Below are 21,346 nucleotides of genomic sequence, written 5' to 3'. Positions count from 1 at the left end.
CAGCATCATTATGAGCACCAAGAACTCTGCCTGCTCTCTCAGACACTGTGATGTCCAGCTAAAGGACTGCTATTGAGCAAAGCTATGTTGTCCTCTGATATCCAGTCTGTTTTTTGGACTTCTAGATACATCAAAAATGTAATTACAGGACTTCTCACCTTAATAATAACATCCATACTTATGTCTGCTCTCAACTCAGCAAAGCAACTTAAATTTATGAAATTGTAAGTCTTAAAATATGAACTAGACCTCAGAAAGCACTCAGGAAATAAATTGAAAAATTAATAAATTCGGGGAAGTTGAAAACTCCTGGTGTGATCTACAACCAGAAAAGGCTTAAAAAGATAAGATAGGTAACTCATTGTAAAGTACTTCTCCTCTGTGTGTATTAAATGCAGCTCATGTAGTTATAACACACAATGCTGCAATCATAGCCATTTCTGTTTCTGCACTGTGGTTTGTAGTAACGGCAGAAAGCAGTTTCAGACGGGGGTTTCTTATGCTGTGTCTGAGACAGTGCAGAGTAACAAAAGTGTTTCCTGTACAGTTGGAGACATCTCGTGCATCTCTGCTGTCTGGTTGCTTTGCAGCATTGTGGAAAGAGATGCACTGAGAAAATTCTGGCTATGAGTAGCATGGGCCACAGGAAGAGATAATGAGCAAAGGTGTTTAACTAACTTTGCTACTTTTAGAGAAGAGACAAGCCGGGAGGTAATTATACTTGAGATGTCATTTTCTGGGATTCTTGCTGAGCAGCAGTATATGTTTGCAGTCCTGGATTACTTCATATAATATCCTGTGGACTGTAATAGAGCTTGTAGAAAGTAGTAAGCTCTAAGACAAAGTTGATGTGACTTGGGAAAAAAAAACCACTGCTGCTTCCAACAGAAATGTTTAGCTGTGGCTTTGTAGCAACTTGAAGCTGATGTAGCATCTCAGCAATGAACAAAATATATTAACTAATTAAATGCACATCTTTTATTTTCCAGATGAAGAATCACCACTTTCTTTGCTTTCCCTGGCCTTGCTGGCTTCTAGGGACAGGCTAATTCTACCTCATTTTTAATGTGAACAACACACAATTTTGAAGCACTGTGTAACAATGTTATTTTAACCACAATGTTAGTCTTGTCCTGCAAGCAATGTTCTTTCAAGTAACCTTGAAATTTCAAAGTGTTTTACCTTTTGGAAGTGCTGGAAGGCCTAAGCCTGGCACATTTAATAGGAATTGAGCAAAACCTTGAGCAGAAATAGTTTTTTTTCTCTCCTGCCTCTTTCTTTGAATCCCTAGAGTAAACCACTGCTCGGTCAAACGAGATCAGAATGTTGGTATTTGGTATTCAGGTTTTTTTCCCTTTGATACTGTTTGGGAAAGTGCTACCAGGTTGGCTCAGAGGATGTGAACATCTGTGACAGATGAACTTAATGCTGAGATATGCATTTTGGGAAAAGCTGTCTCTACCCACATTAGCATTTTGTAGAAGTGTGGGCAGAGGAAAGGAAATAAATGTGAATCTTGAAAGCAAAATTGATTGGAGAGGTTGCATTTGTAAGTAAAGTGGGTTATAAAACTGGAGCTGGCAGAGGCTTTTAAAAAGCTTGTGTTAACTTCAGATTTAGTGTTCTGTGTCTTGAAGGATCAGAGCTGGAGAGCTGAATGCATTGCCTGTCACAGAGCTGCATGTGTTTAAAAATAGCTTGGGACCAGTCTCGAAGATGCCAATATGTAATGGGCAGAAACCCATGTTTTTTCAAAATCTTCTGAGTGAGGCTGAGTAAAACCATAATAAGGGTACTGTGCCCCACACAAGCCCTGAATTTGGAGATGGGGGAAATACTACATGACTTGGCTATCGGTTATCTGAGGTAGCCACGGTACTACAGATATCCAAGGAACACAGAGAAAATGGTGTGCCAGTGGGAATGGACAACTTCCTTTGCAAGTTGCAGGTTATCCCAGAGTAATTTTAAAGTGCCATGTGGGCTAAAGAAAAGCAGGGCTTTGTACTTCATCAAAGTTTGTCACTATTATGCTACTCTTGACAGTAAGGACTCATCCTAAATGTTGACATTTTCAGTGTTGCAGACAGGTTCAGATTCAGGGAAAAAATTTCCTTTTGCACAGAGGTTTCAAAACCAGCCCTTGAGCAGAGCTGTAGCACTAAGCCTTGATTTGTTTTGGTAGGGTGATACCAAAGGGCAGAGGTGGCAGCACCTGTGTACCAGTCAAGCTCAGCTTGGCTCTTCTTCAAGGGAAATTTATTTCTCTCTGCATAATACCATTTTGCAGGCAGGAAGGACGAAGGGAATGTGTTGTTCCCCACTGCTACCTTCTCTCTCCACATACTGTTTGCTCTACCCATCTGCTTGCAGCTTTAATATCATGCTCATTAAAGAAGTCCTAGATTGATTGCATTAAAAGCAGCGGGATGGGCTGCGCTGGGCTCCTGGAGCCATGATAATGTGCAGGCCAACAATGGCCTAGTGTTCATTCAGCTGATGATTAAATACTTGGCTCATAAATACCAATATTATGTAATTCCAAAATCAAGTCAGCAAATTGTGACCATATGCGAGACTCTGTTTGGGAAGATTTGAGTCTTCCAAAGTCAGTCTGAAGAGCAAAACAGATTTCTCATCAAAATTTGTGAGAACAGCAATAGCAACTTAATCCTCTGTCTCTCCTCATGCCCATCTTTGCTTGATCCAAAGGCCTGTGGGGTCACGTAAGTAGGGCCAGGACTGCTGTGTTTGCTTGAGCCCTGGCAGTCAGCTGTGCTGACTCTTTGGAGATCATCTCCTGCTTGGTGCCACAGGCAATGCATGCAGGTGGGGACCAGCAGGATGTCTCCTTCCTGAGAGGCCTGATGTTAACAAGGGCTCAGTACATCCACTCATCCACAACTTGTGGGATTGTGGGGGCTTTTCAGCACATCTGACACACTTCTGACACTGTGTTCGTGCCTCATCAGGGTGTAAAAACTATGCCAAGACTGCAGCATGTAGAGGGAACTTGGATCTTCTTTCCATGTTCTTTGCTCTAAAGAAGATCTGGCAAATATTTTCATGTCTCTTCCATGTTAGCTTCTGTGTGGGGTGTCAAAGGTCCTGTGATTTATTTTCCTCTCTGGAAGAAGGAAGGCAGAGCTTTCTGTTGAACAGTAGTCCAATTTTCCACCTCCTTAGGAGAGCCAGTGGAGGCTTTGGTCATCTGAGGTATGACTTACAGTGATCCTGCAATATTTTGCTCTTAAATCTAAGAAGACCTTTCCCTTCTGTTTTATTGTTAGTATGTTGAGGAACACCTTCCCAAATGTCATGGTGATGAATTTTCAGTGCCCTGGCTGTTTTCTGGGCTCCATGGGCAGCACAAGCGTTATTGTAGAGAGGACACTGGACTGATGGGGCTGTGCTGAGTTCAGGTGATTGAACTGAGCCAGTTCCTTGTGTCATACTCTGCAGTAACAGATGAGTTCAGGGGTGCCTCTGTTAGGATCCTCTGCTCAACAGATGCAAAGAAATCTTTGAGCCTAACCATGGACATCAGCAGCCTTTGGCGTTTCCTGCCCATCTCCCTCGGCAGTCTCTGCGCTGATGAGGTGATCATCTGCTGAGGGTGGCCAGCACTTCTTGATACTGAACTGAAATGATGATTTTCCTTGACTCTGGAAATGATTATATTTTCCACTGAAGTGCTGTAGCACTGTTTTGTGGTAGGCAGGAAATCCCATTTATCACTATAATTGGAATAAGCAGATCAGCAGCTCCAGTCAACTGTCTGGTGTCTTCAGGCAAGTTTATAGTTTCAGTCTGAATTTATTCTTGCCCATAAGAGGGGCAAAGCCAGAGAGAAAAGTGAACTTTTTGAGGGAGCACATGCAGAACATCTCTGAAAGGCTGTTGTGAACTAACCTGGAGTGAAGCTTTCTTCTTTGGACACAGCGAGGTTACTAGGTGGCTAGAAGTATCTTTGAAAGAGAGGCACATCTCTTGCCTACCAAAAGGCATCTCACATGCTAAGCCTTGTACCTGTTGGATGTTTCTATATGAAAATATTCTGTTTCAGTATGAACAGGCTTTCTTAATGCAATAGAAGCCCATAACAGTTTTTTCCCTGTTGTCTTCCCTAGTTTTAGATACAGGTTTTTGGATGATACAGTTGAGAAGACTGATAGAGAGACCTTGTGGACATTTTTTTTCTTCTCTGTTTTTCTGTGCTTTTTTCCAATAAATGTTCTTTTACAAGTGTTTTCTGAATGAGCAAAGGAAAGAGAGAGCAAAGGAGAAATATGAAAATGGAGAGAGTTGTTAGGGAAAAACATCTCACTGAAACAACTCAAAGAGAACAATAACAATAAATTTTTCCCCAGGTTAAAAAAATACAAGAACATCAACTGACGGTCAGTGCTTGTCTGTGTTGGAGGTGCAGGCTACAAACAAAGGCTAAGGAGGGATGGGCAGAGTGGGTAGCAGTGCCATCACCTCAGATGGCCCCTTGCCTTCCTCCAGTGATTAACAGGAGGTGACTCCCTGCAGTGATTACTGTGTTTAAGCAGCTTGGTCCAGCTTGGAGCAATTCCCTGACTGCCTGGGCACTGGAAGCACAAGCTCTGGGCTTTGCTGGCTTTGGGATATCAGCTGAAACCAGCATGATCCAAGACAACTGGAAGCCAGTGCTGTTGAGTGTCATCTCTTGCTTTGCTCTGGGAGGCTGGAGGTGCTGGTGGTTTGAGAGCAGTTAGCAGTTTTATCAGAAGAAGGACCAGGCTGTTGTGTTTGCTTTGCTGCCTATCACAGTAGAAAGTCCCCCTGCAGCAGCCTGTGTACACAGTGAGCCTTTGGAGCTCCCTGCCAAAGATTCAGCCAGTACAGTTCAGACAGTGGCTCTAATGCAGCAGGTTTGTTTGACATCAGGACTAATTAACAATTACACAAATCTTGGAGCAAGCTCTTTCAGACCTGGTTTGTTCCCCCGCCCCCAGCAGGCTAAGCAGAAGATTCCATCTGCCTAATTTGCAAATGCAATTGCTTTAATTATGCATCCAAACTGGGAAAGTGTATGCTTAAAAAGATAGACAGCTAAATCTATGCAGGTAAGGTGATAATGCATATACAAATTAGCTGTGCCTGTGCCATCTCAGAACCTGCCCCCTCTGAGGATAACTTATGAAAGAAGTCTTGTAGAGACTTGCAAGCTTATGGGAGCTAAGACAGCCTGTACAGCCGATTAATTTGTTGTTTGTTGCTGTTGCTCAGGCAGTTTTGTTTTACACAAAGAGATAATTTTCTTTGCCTGGAGCTAACTCCTGCCACAAGAGTTAGATATGCCATGAAAGTACCTGCTGCTACATATGAGAAATTTTCTGCCCCAAGACTGCAGGGAAATGTGATAGAGCAGGGGGAGCAGAGGGAAGGAGGACACAGAAATATGGATTGTGATAACTGATGCTGAGGACAGTTCATGGAAGGCTGGAGAATGGGCCATAGAGCTCAGCCAGGTGCATCAGCAGCCTCTGCTCTGCCTTGCCAGGGTTCTATCCTGACCTCATTTATTGGCATCATAATGGCAGATAGTGTTACTGATTTTCCTTAAAACCCCAAGTAAGTCACTCTGTCATTGTCCCGAGACTTGCTTCCTAAAGCTCAGCCTGGTGGTGGCTTTCCTGCCTTCCTGGATCTGGTGCTGCCAAACTGGCACTATTCTCCCTGATGATTGTGCCAGGCCTTGCTTTGTACTCATAGTTTCTTACGTTCCCTTTTACCCAGATGAGCAACAAAAGGTCCAACAGTTTCCGCCAAGCCATCCTGCAGGGGAACAGGAGGCTGTGCAGCAAGGCCCTGCTGGAGGAGACGGGGCTGAGCCTCTCGCAGAGGCTGATCCGGCACGTGGCGTACGAGACCCTCCCGCGGGAGATTGACCGCAAGTGGTACTACGATAGCTACACCTGCTGCCCCCCGCCCTGGTTCATGATCACCATCACTATTGTAGAGGTCAGTACCCTCCCTGGGAACCTCCCCACACTGCCAAAGGCTCTGCTGGGACACAATCAAGGGTTAGAGGGGGACTTGTTCAGACCTGGACAAGGGCAGACGTGAAGCTGGTGGCCATTTTTGGTTGCCTGTTGGGGTGTGTTTAAGTGGAGACTGTGATCCTCTCATTGGAACAATTTGTATATGGGACTACCCAGTTTGGGAAACTAGAGCAAAACTGCTTAGGGAGTGAAAACAGGACAGCTCTAGAAAAATGGATAAGTCAATGGAATTAGAAGTTTCTATACATCTAGCTCTGTTCTGTGAGAGGAGAGAAAAAGGAGGAGAACCTCTGGGTTAAATACTCTGACCTGCCCATGTGTTGTCCAAATGAGATCTTTGTACATTTGCTGAGCAGTGTGCTCAAGTAAGTACAGAGTAGGATATGACTCTGATAGTAGGGTGCTGTCTGGGGGCAGGTTCCTCTGACTCAGGGGCTGGTGTGTTACAGAAGACCACAAATACAGTTATATCAATGTATTGCAGGTTCCTCAAAATGGAATTTTCATGCTGTGTGAAGCTGTCAAATGGGAGAAAAGTTTTTGTATATATTACTTTTTTTCTCTGTTATTTTGAGCTAAAAAGTACTTTTTGGTGAGAAAAGGCATTTTCTAACCAATTAATATCTCTGCTCTTCTAGGTTGCCTTTTTTCTTTACAATGGAGTGGTCTTAGACAGATTTGTGCTGCAAGTCAGCCACCCTTTGTACCTGAAGAATGCATTGCTGTACCATCCCCAGCTTCGGGCCCAGGCTTGGAGGTATCTAACCTACATATTCATGCATGCAGGGTGAGTACTTACAAACAGTTCAGGTTCCCCAGAGAGAATGAGGAAGTGATAGAATCAGCTCAGAATTAAATTTTTAAAATTCAATTATAAATTGTGTGTAAAAATCTGAAGATGTTGTGGAGTGTTGGGCAATGAGGTGCAAACTTTTACAGCCCTCTGAAGGGTCAAGGCAACAAAAGAAATTTAACAGATGCTGCTCTTCTCCCCAGCAGTGTTGAGGCCACACTTTTTTCTTACTGTGTACTTCCTAAAACCAGGTCAAAGCCCAGTGTTCCAGTAAAGGAGCTGCGCAGGTGGTAGAACAAGTCTGCAAAGATGCTGGACTGGTGTTTAAAAACTACAGGGTGTTGGAAAAATCAGTTAAATTCCCTGTGCCTGGAACATGTCATCACTCAGTAATGTTCTGTAGGGAATGTTCCCTTCTGTAGGGACTGAGATAATGCCTAGAAGGTTGTATCAAGCCTGAATTCCTATTTTGTACACACTGGGCAAACACCAATGTTCCTGAAGAGTTGACAATCTCTAAGTGACCAGATAGACAGAGGCTGGTCCATCTCATGCAAAATGAAAGTGCACAGTAAAATTAATCCTCTTTCATCCCATGGGAGGTATTTAGCAGACTTGGGAAGAATATACAAGATGTGGAGATTCTACCTCTGTTCTTCTCAGCTGTGCCAGTCCTCACAAAATTCAAATAGATTTAATTGTGTGATGTTTGTGATGCCATGGTGATGAGTAAGTGTCACTGGAAGGTTCATCCCTGTACAAAACATTCTACCCCCTCTGAGCAGTTTCTCAGATCATTATCTTCACACATTCCTGGCAGATAATTGCAATTTTCTTTAGTTCTGTCATTGAAAAATGACAGCAACAAGCCTTTTAGCAGCAGTGCAGAGTTTAAAACTGCAAAAGGACCCTTTGTTCTTAAACAGAAAGCCTATATTTCCATCAGTCAATGTTCTTCTATGAAAGGCCAGAAAGATCAAGTTGATCTTTGCCTTTTTCCATGTCTCTGATGGAAGACATGCTGCTCTCTCGTCCCTGCCAAGGAATAACTTCCTTGGTGTATGATTGCCCTGGAGCACAAGATGTGCCCCAGATCCATGGATAAAAACAGATTCTTCCCAAGGAAAGAGTAGGGAAAAGTTTTTAGAATAAACTTCTGAATGTGGCAAAATCTGTCCTCTGCCTGTTGAATCTCTCCAAAGAGCCCATATTACACTGATTTCATCCTGCTCGTGGGGACTGCTATGAGGCTGGTCACATAAAATGAGAAGTGGAAATTTCTGTCACTGAAAATAGGGGGAAACTGGGCTTGTAAAAGAAATAAACAATTTTAACTAATGTTAGTTAATTTGTATTTGGGCTTTCCTTTGACGGTGATGTTTTACCATCACTTCTATGGCTACAGATTGCTTTTGGATCCATTGGAGGAGAAACACCTGCACAAGGACAGCTTTCCCAGCATTAAATGCCTTTCTGTGGCATACTTTCCTAACCTGGGCCAGGTCACCCTTGTAGCAGGCAGTTCTCTGGCATTCTTCACACTCACTGGCCAAAAAAATCCCTCAGGTTTATTTCATCTCTGGCTGGCTCAGAGTGGAACAATGGAAGGTGGAAAGCAGGGGACTCATCATGATGGATTCCAAGTCCTTTAGCTACACAGCCTTTAAAACAATGGAGAGTCCCACTGGAGCAATAAACCTTGTGATTTATCTTCAGTATCTGGAGTTACGCTAAATGTTCTTTTATTTCTAACTTCTCTGTGTTAAGCTCCTTTCTTGTGAAGAAAACAGATAAATCTTGGAAAGGTAATAATGTTTTTTAATGAATGCCCATCATTCTCCTCTCATTTGAAAATGTGAGGATAACACAATGCCATGGGTCTATTGTTATCCTGCTTCCAGCTGAGACTTTTAAATGGTAATGTGGACTGCTCCTTAATTTAGTGCACTCTGTCTTTTTTTGAAGAGCAAGTGGCAGCCAGAAGGTGTTTGAGACGGCAGCAGTTGCTAAGGCTTGGCTGACAGTGCCTCTAGAAAGATTCCAAAAATGTATGGAATTGTGTGTTGGTTCTGATGGAGGGAGCTTTGTCAAGGGCTGAAAAGGCAAAGTTGTAAATTCTGCCCTTCTGTTTTCATGGAAAGCAGACATTGATATCTGAAGCCCACACATTTGTATCACTGCCATAACTAATGACTTGCATTGATGCTCAGTCCCATTTATTTTATCCCAGGGAAGGAGAAAGTCCTTAATAAATCAATGAAATTGTCATTTCAAGAATGACACATTCAGCACTGGCAAAGGGTAATTATATTTTATGGGTTCTTATTGACTCTGGTGCCTTCAAAGCTCTTAGAATGATGGGGAAGAGAAGTGAATGGGATTGCTCCTGGGAAGTCTTTTAAGAACAGCTGTGAATCAGAGCAGTCACTTCAGAGTCCAGGATAAACTTTGCTGAGCTCTTACAAAAGCTTCCTTTAAAAAATAAGAGCCAGTGCTTTGTGTGAAAATGTCAGGTGCCACCTCATGATGTTGACTCTGTGCCAGCCAAAGCTTCTTCCCTCCTCTCTGTGAAAGGGCACTTGGATGTTTTGACTCATCTCAGTGATCTCAGTTTGACCTTTGCTGGTTGTTCCTAATTTAATTCCGTGCATTCTGTGAGCATGTGGGATCAGGGCAAGTGCTGACCATGCCCAGTGGCTTCAAAGGGCTTGAGGAAGGTAATAAAAGAACTCAATTGCATGCAGCAGTTTCCCGTGATAAAAAATTGCTGAGTGTATTGTGCAGGAGGGAAATTCGTCTTTGGAGAGAAATTATATGGAAGCAAACTTATTAAGATATCAGGAGAGGACTGTTTTCTGCAGTATCATCTCTAACAGTTCTTTGCAGTCCAACTTTAAATTCTCATTTATGAGACTGTTCTATCATTACTGCATCTCTCCACCAGTGTTTTCCTCTGCTGTATATGGGAAATTGCTATGGTAACGTGAAAAAGATCAAAACAGTGGAAATGCATGTAACGTAAACCAAAGTTTGCTAGTGTCTGCCTGTGAGCAACCCTTTTCTTGTATAAAATGGGATGTATATTTTCAAGGTTTTGGGTACTTTGCTCCCTTTTCCCCAAAAGATGCTGGCCTTCTGTGTTAAGGGTGCCACTGGGTCATTTAGATCCATCATTTTCCTAACCAGGTTCTCTTCGTACAGAAAGGTTCCAGTGGGATGTCACCATTCAGTGAGGTCACGGTCTTGTGAGCCCAGGGTAAATCTCAGACATCAGCAGACTGTTGAGGACCCTGTTCAGGGCCTGGTGCTGTTATTACCTCACTGGAAGATCCTACAGATCTGTATAGAGCTTTGAAAAGTGGCAGGACAGGTTTGTTAAGTAGTATTGATTAAAGCAACAGAGAACTTATTTTGAAGCTATTGATTCAGCTCAGGGGAAATCTGCTGCACTGGAGTCTTTACCCAATATGCACATCTGAGCTGTCACACTCTGCCTGCAGGCTGCAAGTGGTCCTGCACAGTGTGATAGTGGGGCTTTCTGCAAGAGTTCTCTCAGCCCAGCCTTTTCCTGTGTGTTCAATGGGAGTTTTACTATTGACTGTAATGGGAACCACGGTGGGTGAAGAGAGAGCATCAGTGAGTACACCCAGGCATCTGAACAGAGATCAAAATGCCCTCTGCTTCCCATTCTGACCACTGAAGTAGGCACAGCAGAAAAGGGTGAGGGTCAGACAGCCCATACTGTAAAGCAGCATTACAGCATCAGGAAATGGCAGCTCTCTTGGGACTTCTACACGCACCTCATTCCTAACAACCACTCCCCATCATGGCAATGTGATGTGTGCAGGGAAAACTGGAATCATTAGGAGGGAAGAAGAGAGGAGCAGATCAAATTTCTGACTTCTGTTCCAGGCTCTGCTGCCATCTCAATGCGGTTTTTTGGGTTTTTTTTTTTGACAAGTCATTTAACTTCCTCAAGCAAAGAGAAAAGAAAAAAATGTTCAACTAAGAACCAAACATTGTACAAGGTCTTTGGCTGAAAGGACCTGGGTGGATACAAAAAAGATAAAAGCAGCAAGGAGGGAAGAAACATTGCAACTTTGGGTCTGATTTTTTCTGGAATCACTGTTTTTCCCAACGTTAGTCTACTTATGTGAATTGGGTGCTATTTGATTTTCTTTCTAAGGTATCTGTGTCTCAGTGGTAGAGAAAGAAGATGAAGAGTTGGAAAAGAGGACAACTGTTGTTTTTCCTTGCTGCAGGATAGAACACCTTGGGCTCAATGTTGTTCTTCAGCTCTTGGTTGGGGTTCCTCTGGAAATGGTGCACGGAGCTGCGAGGATCAGTTTTGTGTACGTTGCAGGAGTTGTGGCAGGTAAGTGACACCTCTGCATGGCCCTGATGGAGAAGCAGTGAAAATGGTCTGTGCTGGCTTTTGAGTTGGAGACATGTTTTGTGGAGAGGAGCATTCACTGATTCATGCATTGAAATCCTTTGTGAGGCTGGACATAGAAAATATGGTACAACTTGACATCTATTTCTATGTAGCCATAGAGTCTGTGTTTAGGAGACCTGCTAAAAATGCACCAACTACCTGTTATTTTAAAATAGCTTAGATTTAGATGATCTTCCTGAATGTGCAGTCATGCTGGTCCTGTGCCAGTTCTTTGTGCATTTGTCCTGTCTGTCACCTTTCTACAGCCTAAGTAAGCAAGAAGTATTTGGTCGTAGATTGTGAGCAGTGCACAGAAATCTGGAAAATTAATTTCATCATTAACCCATGGGGTCTGATTGATTTTTAGTTTGTGCTGAATTGCTTTTATTTATGTTTGGAATTTCCAGCAGTTTGGAGGTGATGCAAGTTAGCTGACAATAGATCAACATCTAATTAAAACAGGAGGAGGGTGTGAAAACAACCAAGAGCTTTACAGTGGAACTCAGACAATGACTGACTGCCTTAGTTCAAGATTTATAGTGTTTGTTTTTTTCCATCCACTTTTTTTTTTTCCATAATAAGCAGATAAACCCTTTGTAGAATGGGCTGCATTGAGTACTAATAAATCCTGCATTCCAGGAGAGACACTGTGGACTAGAGTAATTGGACTAGGACACAGGACTAGGCATGGTACAAACACCAACAGTATTTAATGCAGAGAAAGGAGTTAGCAGAGCAGCTCCACTGTCCCCTGATTGTTATTTTAGCAAGCACTAACAAAAGTGATGCCCAATTTGCAGTTTTCCAGACATAGCTTTTCTACACTGATACACCTACCAAACCCCAGAGCTTCACTGATATCTTAGCCAGTTATGAAACATGCTTTATTCTTTGTCATGTGCTAGGAGAGAGTGAAATGGGTATATTCATGCTGAGGCAATATGAAGATAACTCAGCTCCTAAATAATCAGGAGTAGACAGTAAAGTGTAGTTAGGCCACAACTTTTATGGTTCTTTCTCATTTATATGGCTTTACTAAGACACATTAAGTCTGGAAATCGAGGCATTTAGTGCAGTGTCTGAGGACTTAACTGCAAATTCTTATTACTCCTTCCTTTATTTCTCATTAACTTTTTCCTTGATGGCAGTGTTTAAGAGCTGAGAAGTCTCAGGGCCATACAAGGAAGGAGGGAGCTATCAGCAGAGTTGGCTGGTGGAAGCTCAGCACTTTCTTGACCTGGAATCAGTTGGGCAATTAGTAAAGAAGTTCATTAGATTCTGTACTACCAAAGACTCTCTCAAGACTTTCCAATATGTCTTTTTCCCATCCCCACTCATCACAAAGATCTTCATTATCCCTTCCTTGTGACAGCAAATCTGCCTTTCCCTCTATCGCTTAAATTTTTCTTAAAGCCGGCAATGAAAGGAGCTTTGAGCTGATCCAAGCCTCCAACTGGGATAGAAGAAGCAATGTCTGTGTCTGGCTGTATTATTAGTGGTGCCTTTATGTACTTGACCTGTCATTTTGCTGTCATGTGCCTACTTGTTCCATCCAGGTTATTTTTGACTAGTTTTACTTTGAAGTTTTACAGGTAATAGGCTGTGCTTTGATCAGAGGCCTGTGCTAAGTTATAAGTCCCTTGTCCCTTCTCCCTGTGCTAATATTTTTCTTGCCAACATGGGAGCTACTTCTATTTTATCTTCAGGTGGGAAACAAACACAGACATTTGTCTGTCTCCTGTATCCTTGTTCTTTCAATCAGGGAATAAATGCCTTTTTGCAGCACAAGTTTAAAGACACTTTTCTGCCTTGCTTGGCTGCTTTTAAAGTAGGTGCAGAGGAATCAATCAGTTGCTGTTTTGACAGGACTGACTTGCCTTCACAAGTCAATCAATTTCCCCCTCCTTCTCTTTCTGAATTCTTGGCTTGCAGCAATTAGCACCAACAGGCCATAGCAGGGATGTAGGGTAGGAGAGAGTGTGTTTATTTGGTGAGCAATTGTCACAAAGCCTTGTTGTTTCCCCCAGGGTCCCTGGCAGTGTCAGTGGCTGACATGAGGGCGCCGGTGGTGGGCTCCTCTGGAGGTGTGTATGCTCTTGTCTCCGCTCACCTGGCCAATATTGTGATGGTGAGTACCAGAGTGACCATCTGACCTCAGAGTGAGCCACGTCTGGTGGCCCAAAGGTGCTGGAAGTAAGGCCTGACCCCTCTGTTAGTCATTCGTAGCTTGTGCCAGTCTTGTCTCAGTGGTGTGATCCTGGAATGGAAATATTACTTGGTAGCTTGGTACCCTGATGGTTGTCAGTTTGCCAGGACAATCTAAAGATGTTGGTTATCCAAGATTTATCAGTGTTCTCCAGGCTATCAGCTCTCCATGAAATGGCTGACAAATGTCTGAAAAGCAGACTGGTTCTGCAGAGGTGGCAGACCTGTTTCTGTCTGCATATATGCTATGTAATTGTAGTGGGTATCTAAGGAAATTTAGCATTCGGTGCATTTATGTACAGCATATTCCTTATCTCCATTTGTAAAACCCAGACCGAGTTCTGGGTGATCTAGTGATGCATCTTTTTGCTGTTTCCCCTCATGAAATACTTTACAAAGGTGAGCAAATGCCAGCACTGTCATTCTTCTAAGGCTGGAAACAGGAGCTCATCCCCAGCCCTCAGCTAGGTAGTGGCAAAGCCCAGCACAGCTGCCCGGGGGACTCCTCAGCTGACACCGGGCAAAAAAGGCTTTGCTGATAGAAGATTTGTGTGTGGCATGTCTGTCCTGTACCAGCAAGATCAGAGCAGAATAACCATAAAAATGAGGACAATGCTCCTCCCCTGGGTCTGAGTGGGAAGATAATGTGAGGTGGCTGCAGTAGAGACAGAAGATCTTTATATGGATGCTGGAAGATGTGTGTGTGTGGTGGTTTTGGAGTCAAGCCTAAAAGAAAACTTTGTATTTGATGCTTGTCTGCAATAAAGTCAGCAGGCTCCAGCTGTGACCCACAGTGATGCTCCAGGCAGCTTTGTAACACCTGGGAAGTGAGAGATATCCTGAGCAGAATTGATCTCCTTCACCTTCTTCAAGCTTTTCAGAGCATGAACGAGCTAAGGCTGTTGTCCAAATTAGATAGCTGAGTGTCTGGCAGAGAGGTTGGGAGTGGAGGAGAGGGGCTACCCCTGCAGCACAGAGTTTCTGCTGGGGAATGGCATCCCTATATACAGTTATTTTCAGTGTGATTTGTGTTCCCTGCCACTGTGCCAAGGAAAGCAGGAGACAACTTCCTGTGTCTTTCAGGGTGGTAATGCAGACACAGGATTCTTTAACACCACAATTCACTGAGATAGAGGGGGACATTGGAGGAAATTTTGGTTTGCTTTAGAGGGAGAGGCTCTTCCAGAGGAGTGTGGAGAGTCTTCAGCAGTTACTTTCCCAGGCTTAGAACATCACAAAGTGATCTGTCATTTCACTACTCACTGGCCTCTGCCAAATCTATTTAGCGATTGCTATCTTAGCATCCTTATTTCTCCATTATCCACTGCCTCTCTTCTCATCTGAAATTATTTTTGCTGCCTTTCCAGTTCTGGTGGAGGGTTTTTTTGTTTTCCTTTCCTCCCCTTGTCTCTCTGTGCTCACTTGTTATCTGGATGCGATGCTCCCACACACTGAAAGATGTGCTGGCTGTTTGCTGGCAAAGCTCAGTCTGGCACAGCTGGGGAGAGCAGGGACTGTGGTAGGGAGGGTCTCTGGAATCTTCTGTTCCCTGGTGCCTCCTGGTAACCAAAGGAAATGGAAACATTCCTGCTTGGAAAAATAAATATTATTGGAATTAAATACATAAAATAACCAACAGGGGAAGCAATAAAGCGTGTCACCCCAAGGAAAAGAGTGAGGGGAGGGATTCAAAGCAGCTACATGGAAATGAAAAGTGGAAGAGGCAGCACAGTATTATGAGCTCAGAACTTTCTGACTGGTTAGGTCTCTCTGTGGAGAGAGAAAATCAGTTACTTATTTTGTGGAGGTTGCATTTTTGCCATCCCAAGTGCCATTAGAGATAGTCTGAAGAGTTTACAAGCATTCTTTTTATTTCTTCAGTGTGACAAATAGGGAGCTTTTCACAAGAAACATGATGATCTTGGTATCTTAATCTGCCTTCAATAGGCAAATTTTAATTTAATCTCATAATAATAATACTAAATAATAATAATTAATAATAACAATGTTGTCATACATCTGAGTTTCTCGAAACATGATCTCTTTTCCTGCCTTAAAATTATGCAAGTGGAAAAGGAGGAATTTTAATCTTTCTCCTATGATTTCTTATTATCACTCAGATATTTTTATTCCACTATACTGGTTAATAACCAAGCCTGAAGACAGAAAGTCCAGGCTTTCTTATGGCACTGTTTCCTAGATATGCTTTTATTGAAGTCTTTATTTTTTCTCTATGCTCTGCCAAAGATCTGAGCTTCAAAATTTCAGGGAGCCTGAGGCACAGAAAGTAGCATTGAAAAAGCACAGTAGGGTTTGAATGCACTGAGAAGTTGTCAGGCAAGTGGCAAGATCTAAATGTAATATCCCTTTAGGTTTGTGTGCAGCATTACTTTGTTTTCCTTGTCTCTTTTCCAGAACTGGTCAGGAATGAAGTGCCAATTCAAACTGCTGCGCATGGCCGTTGCCTTGATCTGTAGTAAGTACCACACAATGCTTGGCACACGTGCAGCCAGTCCTGTTTTGTTTGTCCTTGTCATAATAGTACATGCTGATTCAGAGGGTTTTGACTTTGCAGCAGTTTTGATAGGAACTTGCAGCTGGACCTTCTGGCAGCGGGAACCACATTGCTCTCCACTGCAGATTTTGGCTTTCAACACAAGCATTTGTAAACAAGGATTTGTCATTAGCCAGCATCTGTAGCTTGTGGTGTTTGTGAGAGAGTGGGACTTAAACATCTTCTCTTTGCCATCTCAAACATGCAATGCTTTCATAATGATAATACTTGGGTTTCCTAGAGCACATCCTGTCTGGGATGGCAGCAGCATTATACCCACACTGATGAATTCTCTTCCAGCCCTATCCCCAGAGGGGCGCAATAAGGGAAACTAAACTCTGTGTTCATCACAGACAGCTGTCTTCAAATTCTAACTCATTTTTGTTATGGTTTTGGTATAAATTTCAGGAGGTGAATATTTCCCAACCTATCTACACTCTCACAAACCCAGACCACATTCCAGCCACTGGAGAGACCTCATGTCTGTGTGCCACAGCCCTAACATAACCACAGCTTCCCTGTGCTCACCATACAAGGCAATTTCTTCCTCTGTGTCTCCTCAGGGATGCAGTGCTGCCCACAACATGAACTTAAGAAAGGATAAACCTAGACAATTAATTTAGTCTTTGTTCTTTGTTCCAGTGAGCTTTGAATTTGGAAGAGCCGTTTGGCTGCGATTCCACCCCTCCGCTTACCCCCCGTGCCCCCACCCCAGCTTCATGGCTCACCTGGGAGGGGTGATGGTTGGAATCACCCTTGGTGTCATCATCCTGAGGAACTATGAGCAGAGACTCCAAGATCAGACTTTATGGTGGATCTTCCTTTCTATTTACGTCATTTTTGTCTTGTTTGCCATCTTCTGGAATATTTTTGCCTACAGTCTGTTGGATCTGAAGCTACCTCCCCCTCCTTGAAAACATAGGACAGAAAACTGGAGAGCAGAAGTCATCTGTCAGCTGTGTTAAATGAATGAAGATGGAGTATCTATTTTTGTATTTAACTTAGGGGAGGATGATTCTTCTGAACACATGAGTGTGCTGGAGGAGGTGCTTAAAGATCTCATGAAAAAGTGGGCTGATCAGTTTGTTCACAAATCCAGCAGGTTCTGTAACTCTGGCTGGCCATGCCCTGCAGTTTCTGCCCTGCACCTGGGCACTGACTGCTTGGGTTGTTACCACACATCAATATTTTCTATGAGATATTTGTATTTTCCAGGTCAGTGCTGGAATTATGGCAAATTGTTCAGTGAATTTCCTCAATGTTACTGAACACTAAAAGGGGAAAAGAGCAGATATTTATTAATTAGAGACTCAAATGGTACTCGCAAGGCAGCTTGAGTCTGGTTTCTTTGGACACATCTGACTGTTCAGCCATACCAGTGCCACTGTCTAATTACTTGAATGGTTCCTAAGGTATTTCAGCCTATGCTGAAACTTGTCTTGCACAACTTTCAAAGGAATTGGCAGAACTTGATCACACAAAGTGATGGAGACTTCAACTACAGGTCAAATGAAATTGCACTATAAACATTGGGAATCTTAGAGTGTTGTGAACACCTAGCCAGAAGTGACTTCTATTGTGCATGTTTCACTTGATTTTAAGTAATTATTCCCCTCCTCCCCAGCCTACTGTGGCTAGAGGGCATGGCTAGGTTGTTTGTTTTTTTGGTTTTTTGGGGGTTTTTTTGAGGGTTGAAGAAAAGGAGGGCAAATGTTCATTTGTGGTTTTATCAGATGACAATCAGGTGCTGTTTTCTTCTTTCTTTTTTTCTGGCCACACTGACCTATCACCTGGCCTAGCAGTGAGCTCCTAGCAAGAATCTCAACTCTTCCAGCAGGTTCTTACTAGGAAAGTGGGACCATGATCACCTCCAGCAGCCCAGGATGGGAACTATCCAATCTTTACAGCCATACAGTCCTCTTGGGGCCAAGTCCACTGAAGGCAGTGGAGTTAAATAAGTTTGTATGTAGCAGTGGTTTCCCAGTGAAGTGGAGAGGATGTTATTTGCTACAGTGATCATTGTGAAATGGATAAAATTGGTTTTAATATGACTTCTAAATTTTGAGAATGCCTCTTACTGAGGCAGTGGATGTTCAGGAGCTCCAAACAACAATTAGTTGCAATGATGCCTTTTTCTTTAGCATTGGTCAAGCCCAGTTCAGGCAATCTGTGAATTGGCTGTGACACAGTTCATAGAGTTCCCTGCCCAGGCCTGGGGACTACACGGGGACATCTGCAGCACAAGCAGAGCTTATAAGTACTCTTCTCTGTAAGGTGCTTATTTTGCTTGTCACTTTAGAGAGCTGCCAAATTACAGTCCAGGAATGTGGGTACCCTCCTTTCCTCTGCCCTTTACCCAGCTATTCAATGGGATGGACAAAGCAGCCATAAGAGTCTCTCCAGACAAGCTACTCTCTTCCTTTTTTCTATTTCCTGCTGGTGCCCAGGCACAGCCACCAGAGTCTTTCACTGCACATCCCACAGGCACCATAGCAGTTGTGCTTGCTCTGTAGAAAAATGTCTCAGTGTTGTGGGCTTTGTTCTCTCAGCTGTGCTATCCATGCTGCCAGATGATACCACAAGCTAGTAGGAGTCTGACTTTCTAGAGGGGACATCCACAAGTGCTTATCAGCTGCCCCCTTCTTTGCCTCTTATGGAAAAATAACTCTGGCTTGAGGGATGAAGTTCTCTCCCACCAGATGCACCCATAAAGCTTCTGTTGCCTCAGAAGGAGCAGAGAGAAATTAAGTGTTTCTGCAGCCTGGAATAAGCCTTACCTGCAAAAGAAACAATTTTCGCCACCTTTGTGCACAGAAATAATATTTCTGAGGGCGATTGCACTTTTGTTCTGCATGGCCAGTACATTGCTCATGGGTCCTCATTGAGGACCAAGAGGAAGGGATAAAGGCAGAGCTCTGATCATTTTGGAGAAGGGATTGGTTCCCTGAGCATATTTACCTCTGCAGTTTGGGTCCACATCCCAGCAGTCATGAGAGTTCCCACAGACCATTGCAGGTGCTGGCCCAGTGAGTGTTGTAGCCCTGGATCCCCCTGGGAGCAGGCAGGAAGGAAAGTGGGAGCTAGGAGAGTTCTGACATGGTTAACAAGTCAGGAGGACATTCCTTCCCTCACCTATTGCTAAGCCTTTCTCATTACAGATGCCTTCAAAACAGAGTTGACCAGGAATGGGAGTTCTGAAATCTTAGGAAAGCTTTTAAAATTTTGGTAGAAAATTTCAATTGCAAAAAAACCCAGATTATTTTGCCTATAATTTACCAGAGTGCAGTGTGCTCCAATTGACTTTAATTTTTGTTTTCTCACCTGGAAGCTACTTACTGCCCATGAGTTTCTTACCAGTAAAGTTTTCTGTGCCTGCCAGTGTGTGCTCTGAGGTGAAACAAGATAAAAGTTCAAGAGCCACCAGTTTCTTGATCAGCTTGATCATGGCCAAAATGTCTTTACTCAGTTCAGGAGTGGGAGGGAGCTGAACCAAGTAATGCAGACAGCCTTCCTTGGTCCCTCTTCCATAGATGAGTGTAGTTTACATGAACTGGTTGAAAACAGCTCCGAAGTTGATCTTCTGACTTGTTCTTTTAAGCTGTTGTTCATCTTTCTGACTTCATTCTGTGTCCCCATACCCTGCCTGAACAAGTCTACAACCCTGGGGATCAGAAAGGCAGATTTTAAGGCAGTGTTAGATTTATTGTAGGTGAAGGAATGAAACCTTTCACATTCCTGCTCATCAGAGCTGAAATCTTCCCCCCATATATGGAGCATTTTATGCACAGAGCCTGTTGTCTGCTAAGAATCAATCAGCTCATGGAGCCAGAAGCAGCACAAAGTGCTAAAGTTTTTTAATTATTTTTTTAATCATTAAAATTACAGTGTGAAAACTTGCTATGTTTCTACAGAGTATCATGAATTCCAGTTATATTATCTTCTAACACACCCAGGAGTGCCACAGTGCTGCAGCACCACAGAGCTAACAGCAACCAGGCTTTTGTGTTACCTTCAGATGTCCTTGAAGCTGCTGGCTCACGTTGGAGGTGGAATATTCTCTATCCTGCTCATTCATGGTTCCAACCTGTCACAGTCAGCAGTGTGCTCCTGAAGGAGCGTCCACTGGGGGACCGGTTTCAGTGATTTGTTGTGGTTTTATTTTAGCTACTGCTAGGATTTTCCATCAGTCAGATAAAACATGAATCTATTGAACTTTATGACTGTGCAATGCTAGAGCAGAAAGCAAAGACTGTCACCAATGTACAGGTTTGAACAGAGACCCGTGGAGCAAATGCTTATTTTACACTGTGTCCTTGAGTGAGGACACAACACCTGGGGGAGAAAAGAAAAAAAAGCAGCCGTTTGTGTGGTGGATTTCCCTTGCAGTGAGTTCATTGCAGCAGAGGTCCATGAGGATGAGGAGCAGTGCGGCAGGCGGAGCAGCCGGCGCTGGATGCGGAGCTGCCAGGGACACCTGCCGGCCGCGGGCAGCAGCACCGGCCACAGGCGGGACAAGGGGCTGCGACAGCCCTGGCGAGGAGAACCAGGCAGATCAGAGTCCACGGGGACTGCAAACCGCACCTTTTATTCCTAGATGCTTGGAGACAGGTAAAGATTAGTTTAACACACAGCGGTAGTAACACAGATAGGAGGAGGGAGAGAGTTGTCATGCATTTGTAGGAGAGGAGGTTTCCAGAAACAATCTCTGAGTGAGGTGTAGCACTCATAAAAGTGCTGATGAATTTACTTTCACTGTGTTTTAAGACAACATTGTGTGTCACTGTTTCCCTATCAGTTGATGAGGAGTCTTAGCACTTACGTGGTATATTGTGCTTTTTCACTATTTGCTCCTTTGGCAGTGGGAAGTATGTTATCAACAGGGAGGGGGGAAGGTAGAGAAATTGTTACTAGAAATAAATCTCAGGGATTCTGTATCCCAACATCTTGCTGCTTCTGTTGGATTATACTGCCCATGTGTTTTAAATCAGATTGGGCCCTTTCAGTTTGAACTGGGCCATGGAGGATGAAATCTGATGTGTTCAGAGCTGGTACTGGCATGATAGCTGACTGCTGACCTCACAAGGCAGCTGCTGTTCTCTGCCAATATTTAGACTCACAGGATGGTGGGTAGGACTTTCACACATCCTTCAGTGAGTAAAGAGCTCAAAGCCTGTTCACAAAGATTCAAGCTCAGCCCAATTGCTTTGGAACACCCATCCACTGTCTTTGCCCAAAGTGGAACTGGAGAATGGGGACATGGCAGTTCAGCACCAGCCACCTCTGGGGGCAAGCTGGGACTAGAGAGCCCAGGCCAGAACCTCTGAATA

The 21,346-nt window shown here is 43.6% G+C and overlaps 2 protein-coding genes across 2 annotated transcripts in view; one reads left to right on the top strand and one right to left on the bottom strand.

Annotated features, from left to right (window-relative positions):
• Positions 1 to 17,276, top strand: part of RHBDL3 (rhomboid like 3) — a 56,165-nt gene extending 38,889 nt beyond the window's left edge. The window contains exons 5-10 of the mRNA XM_058852780.1: positions 5,767 to 5,991; positions 6,671 to 6,819; positions 11,088 to 11,200; positions 13,288 to 13,388; positions 15,881 to 15,941; positions 16,662 to 17,276. Coding sequence (XP_058708763.1) covers positions 5,767 to 5,991; positions 6,671 to 6,819; positions 11,088 to 11,200; positions 13,288 to 13,388; positions 15,881 to 15,941; positions 16,662 to 16,933 — 921 coding nt within the window. The 3' untranslated portion in view covers positions 16,934 to 17,276. The remainder of the gene's footprint in view (positions 1 to 5,766; positions 5,992 to 6,670; positions 6,820 to 11,087; positions 11,201 to 13,287; positions 13,389 to 15,880; positions 15,942 to 16,661) is intronic.
• LOC131586022 (sterile alpha motif domain-containing protein 9-like) overlaps positions 1 to 21,346 on the bottom strand; it is a 248,996-nt gene that overhangs the window by 185,796 nt on the left and 41,854 nt on the right. The window lies entirely within an intron of this gene.

The sequence above is a fragment of the Poecile atricapillus genome, chromosome 17 (assembly GCF_030490865.1).
Source record: "Poecile atricapillus isolate bPoeAtr1 chromosome 17, bPoeAtr1.hap1, whole genome shotgun sequence".
In the NCBI taxonomy this organism is placed as follows: Eukaryota; Metazoa; Chordata; class Aves; order Passeriformes; family Paridae; genus Poecile; species Poecile atricapillus.
The sequence above is the reverse complement of the archived record's forward strand: the minus strand, read 5'-3'. Positions and strand labels throughout refer to the sequence as shown.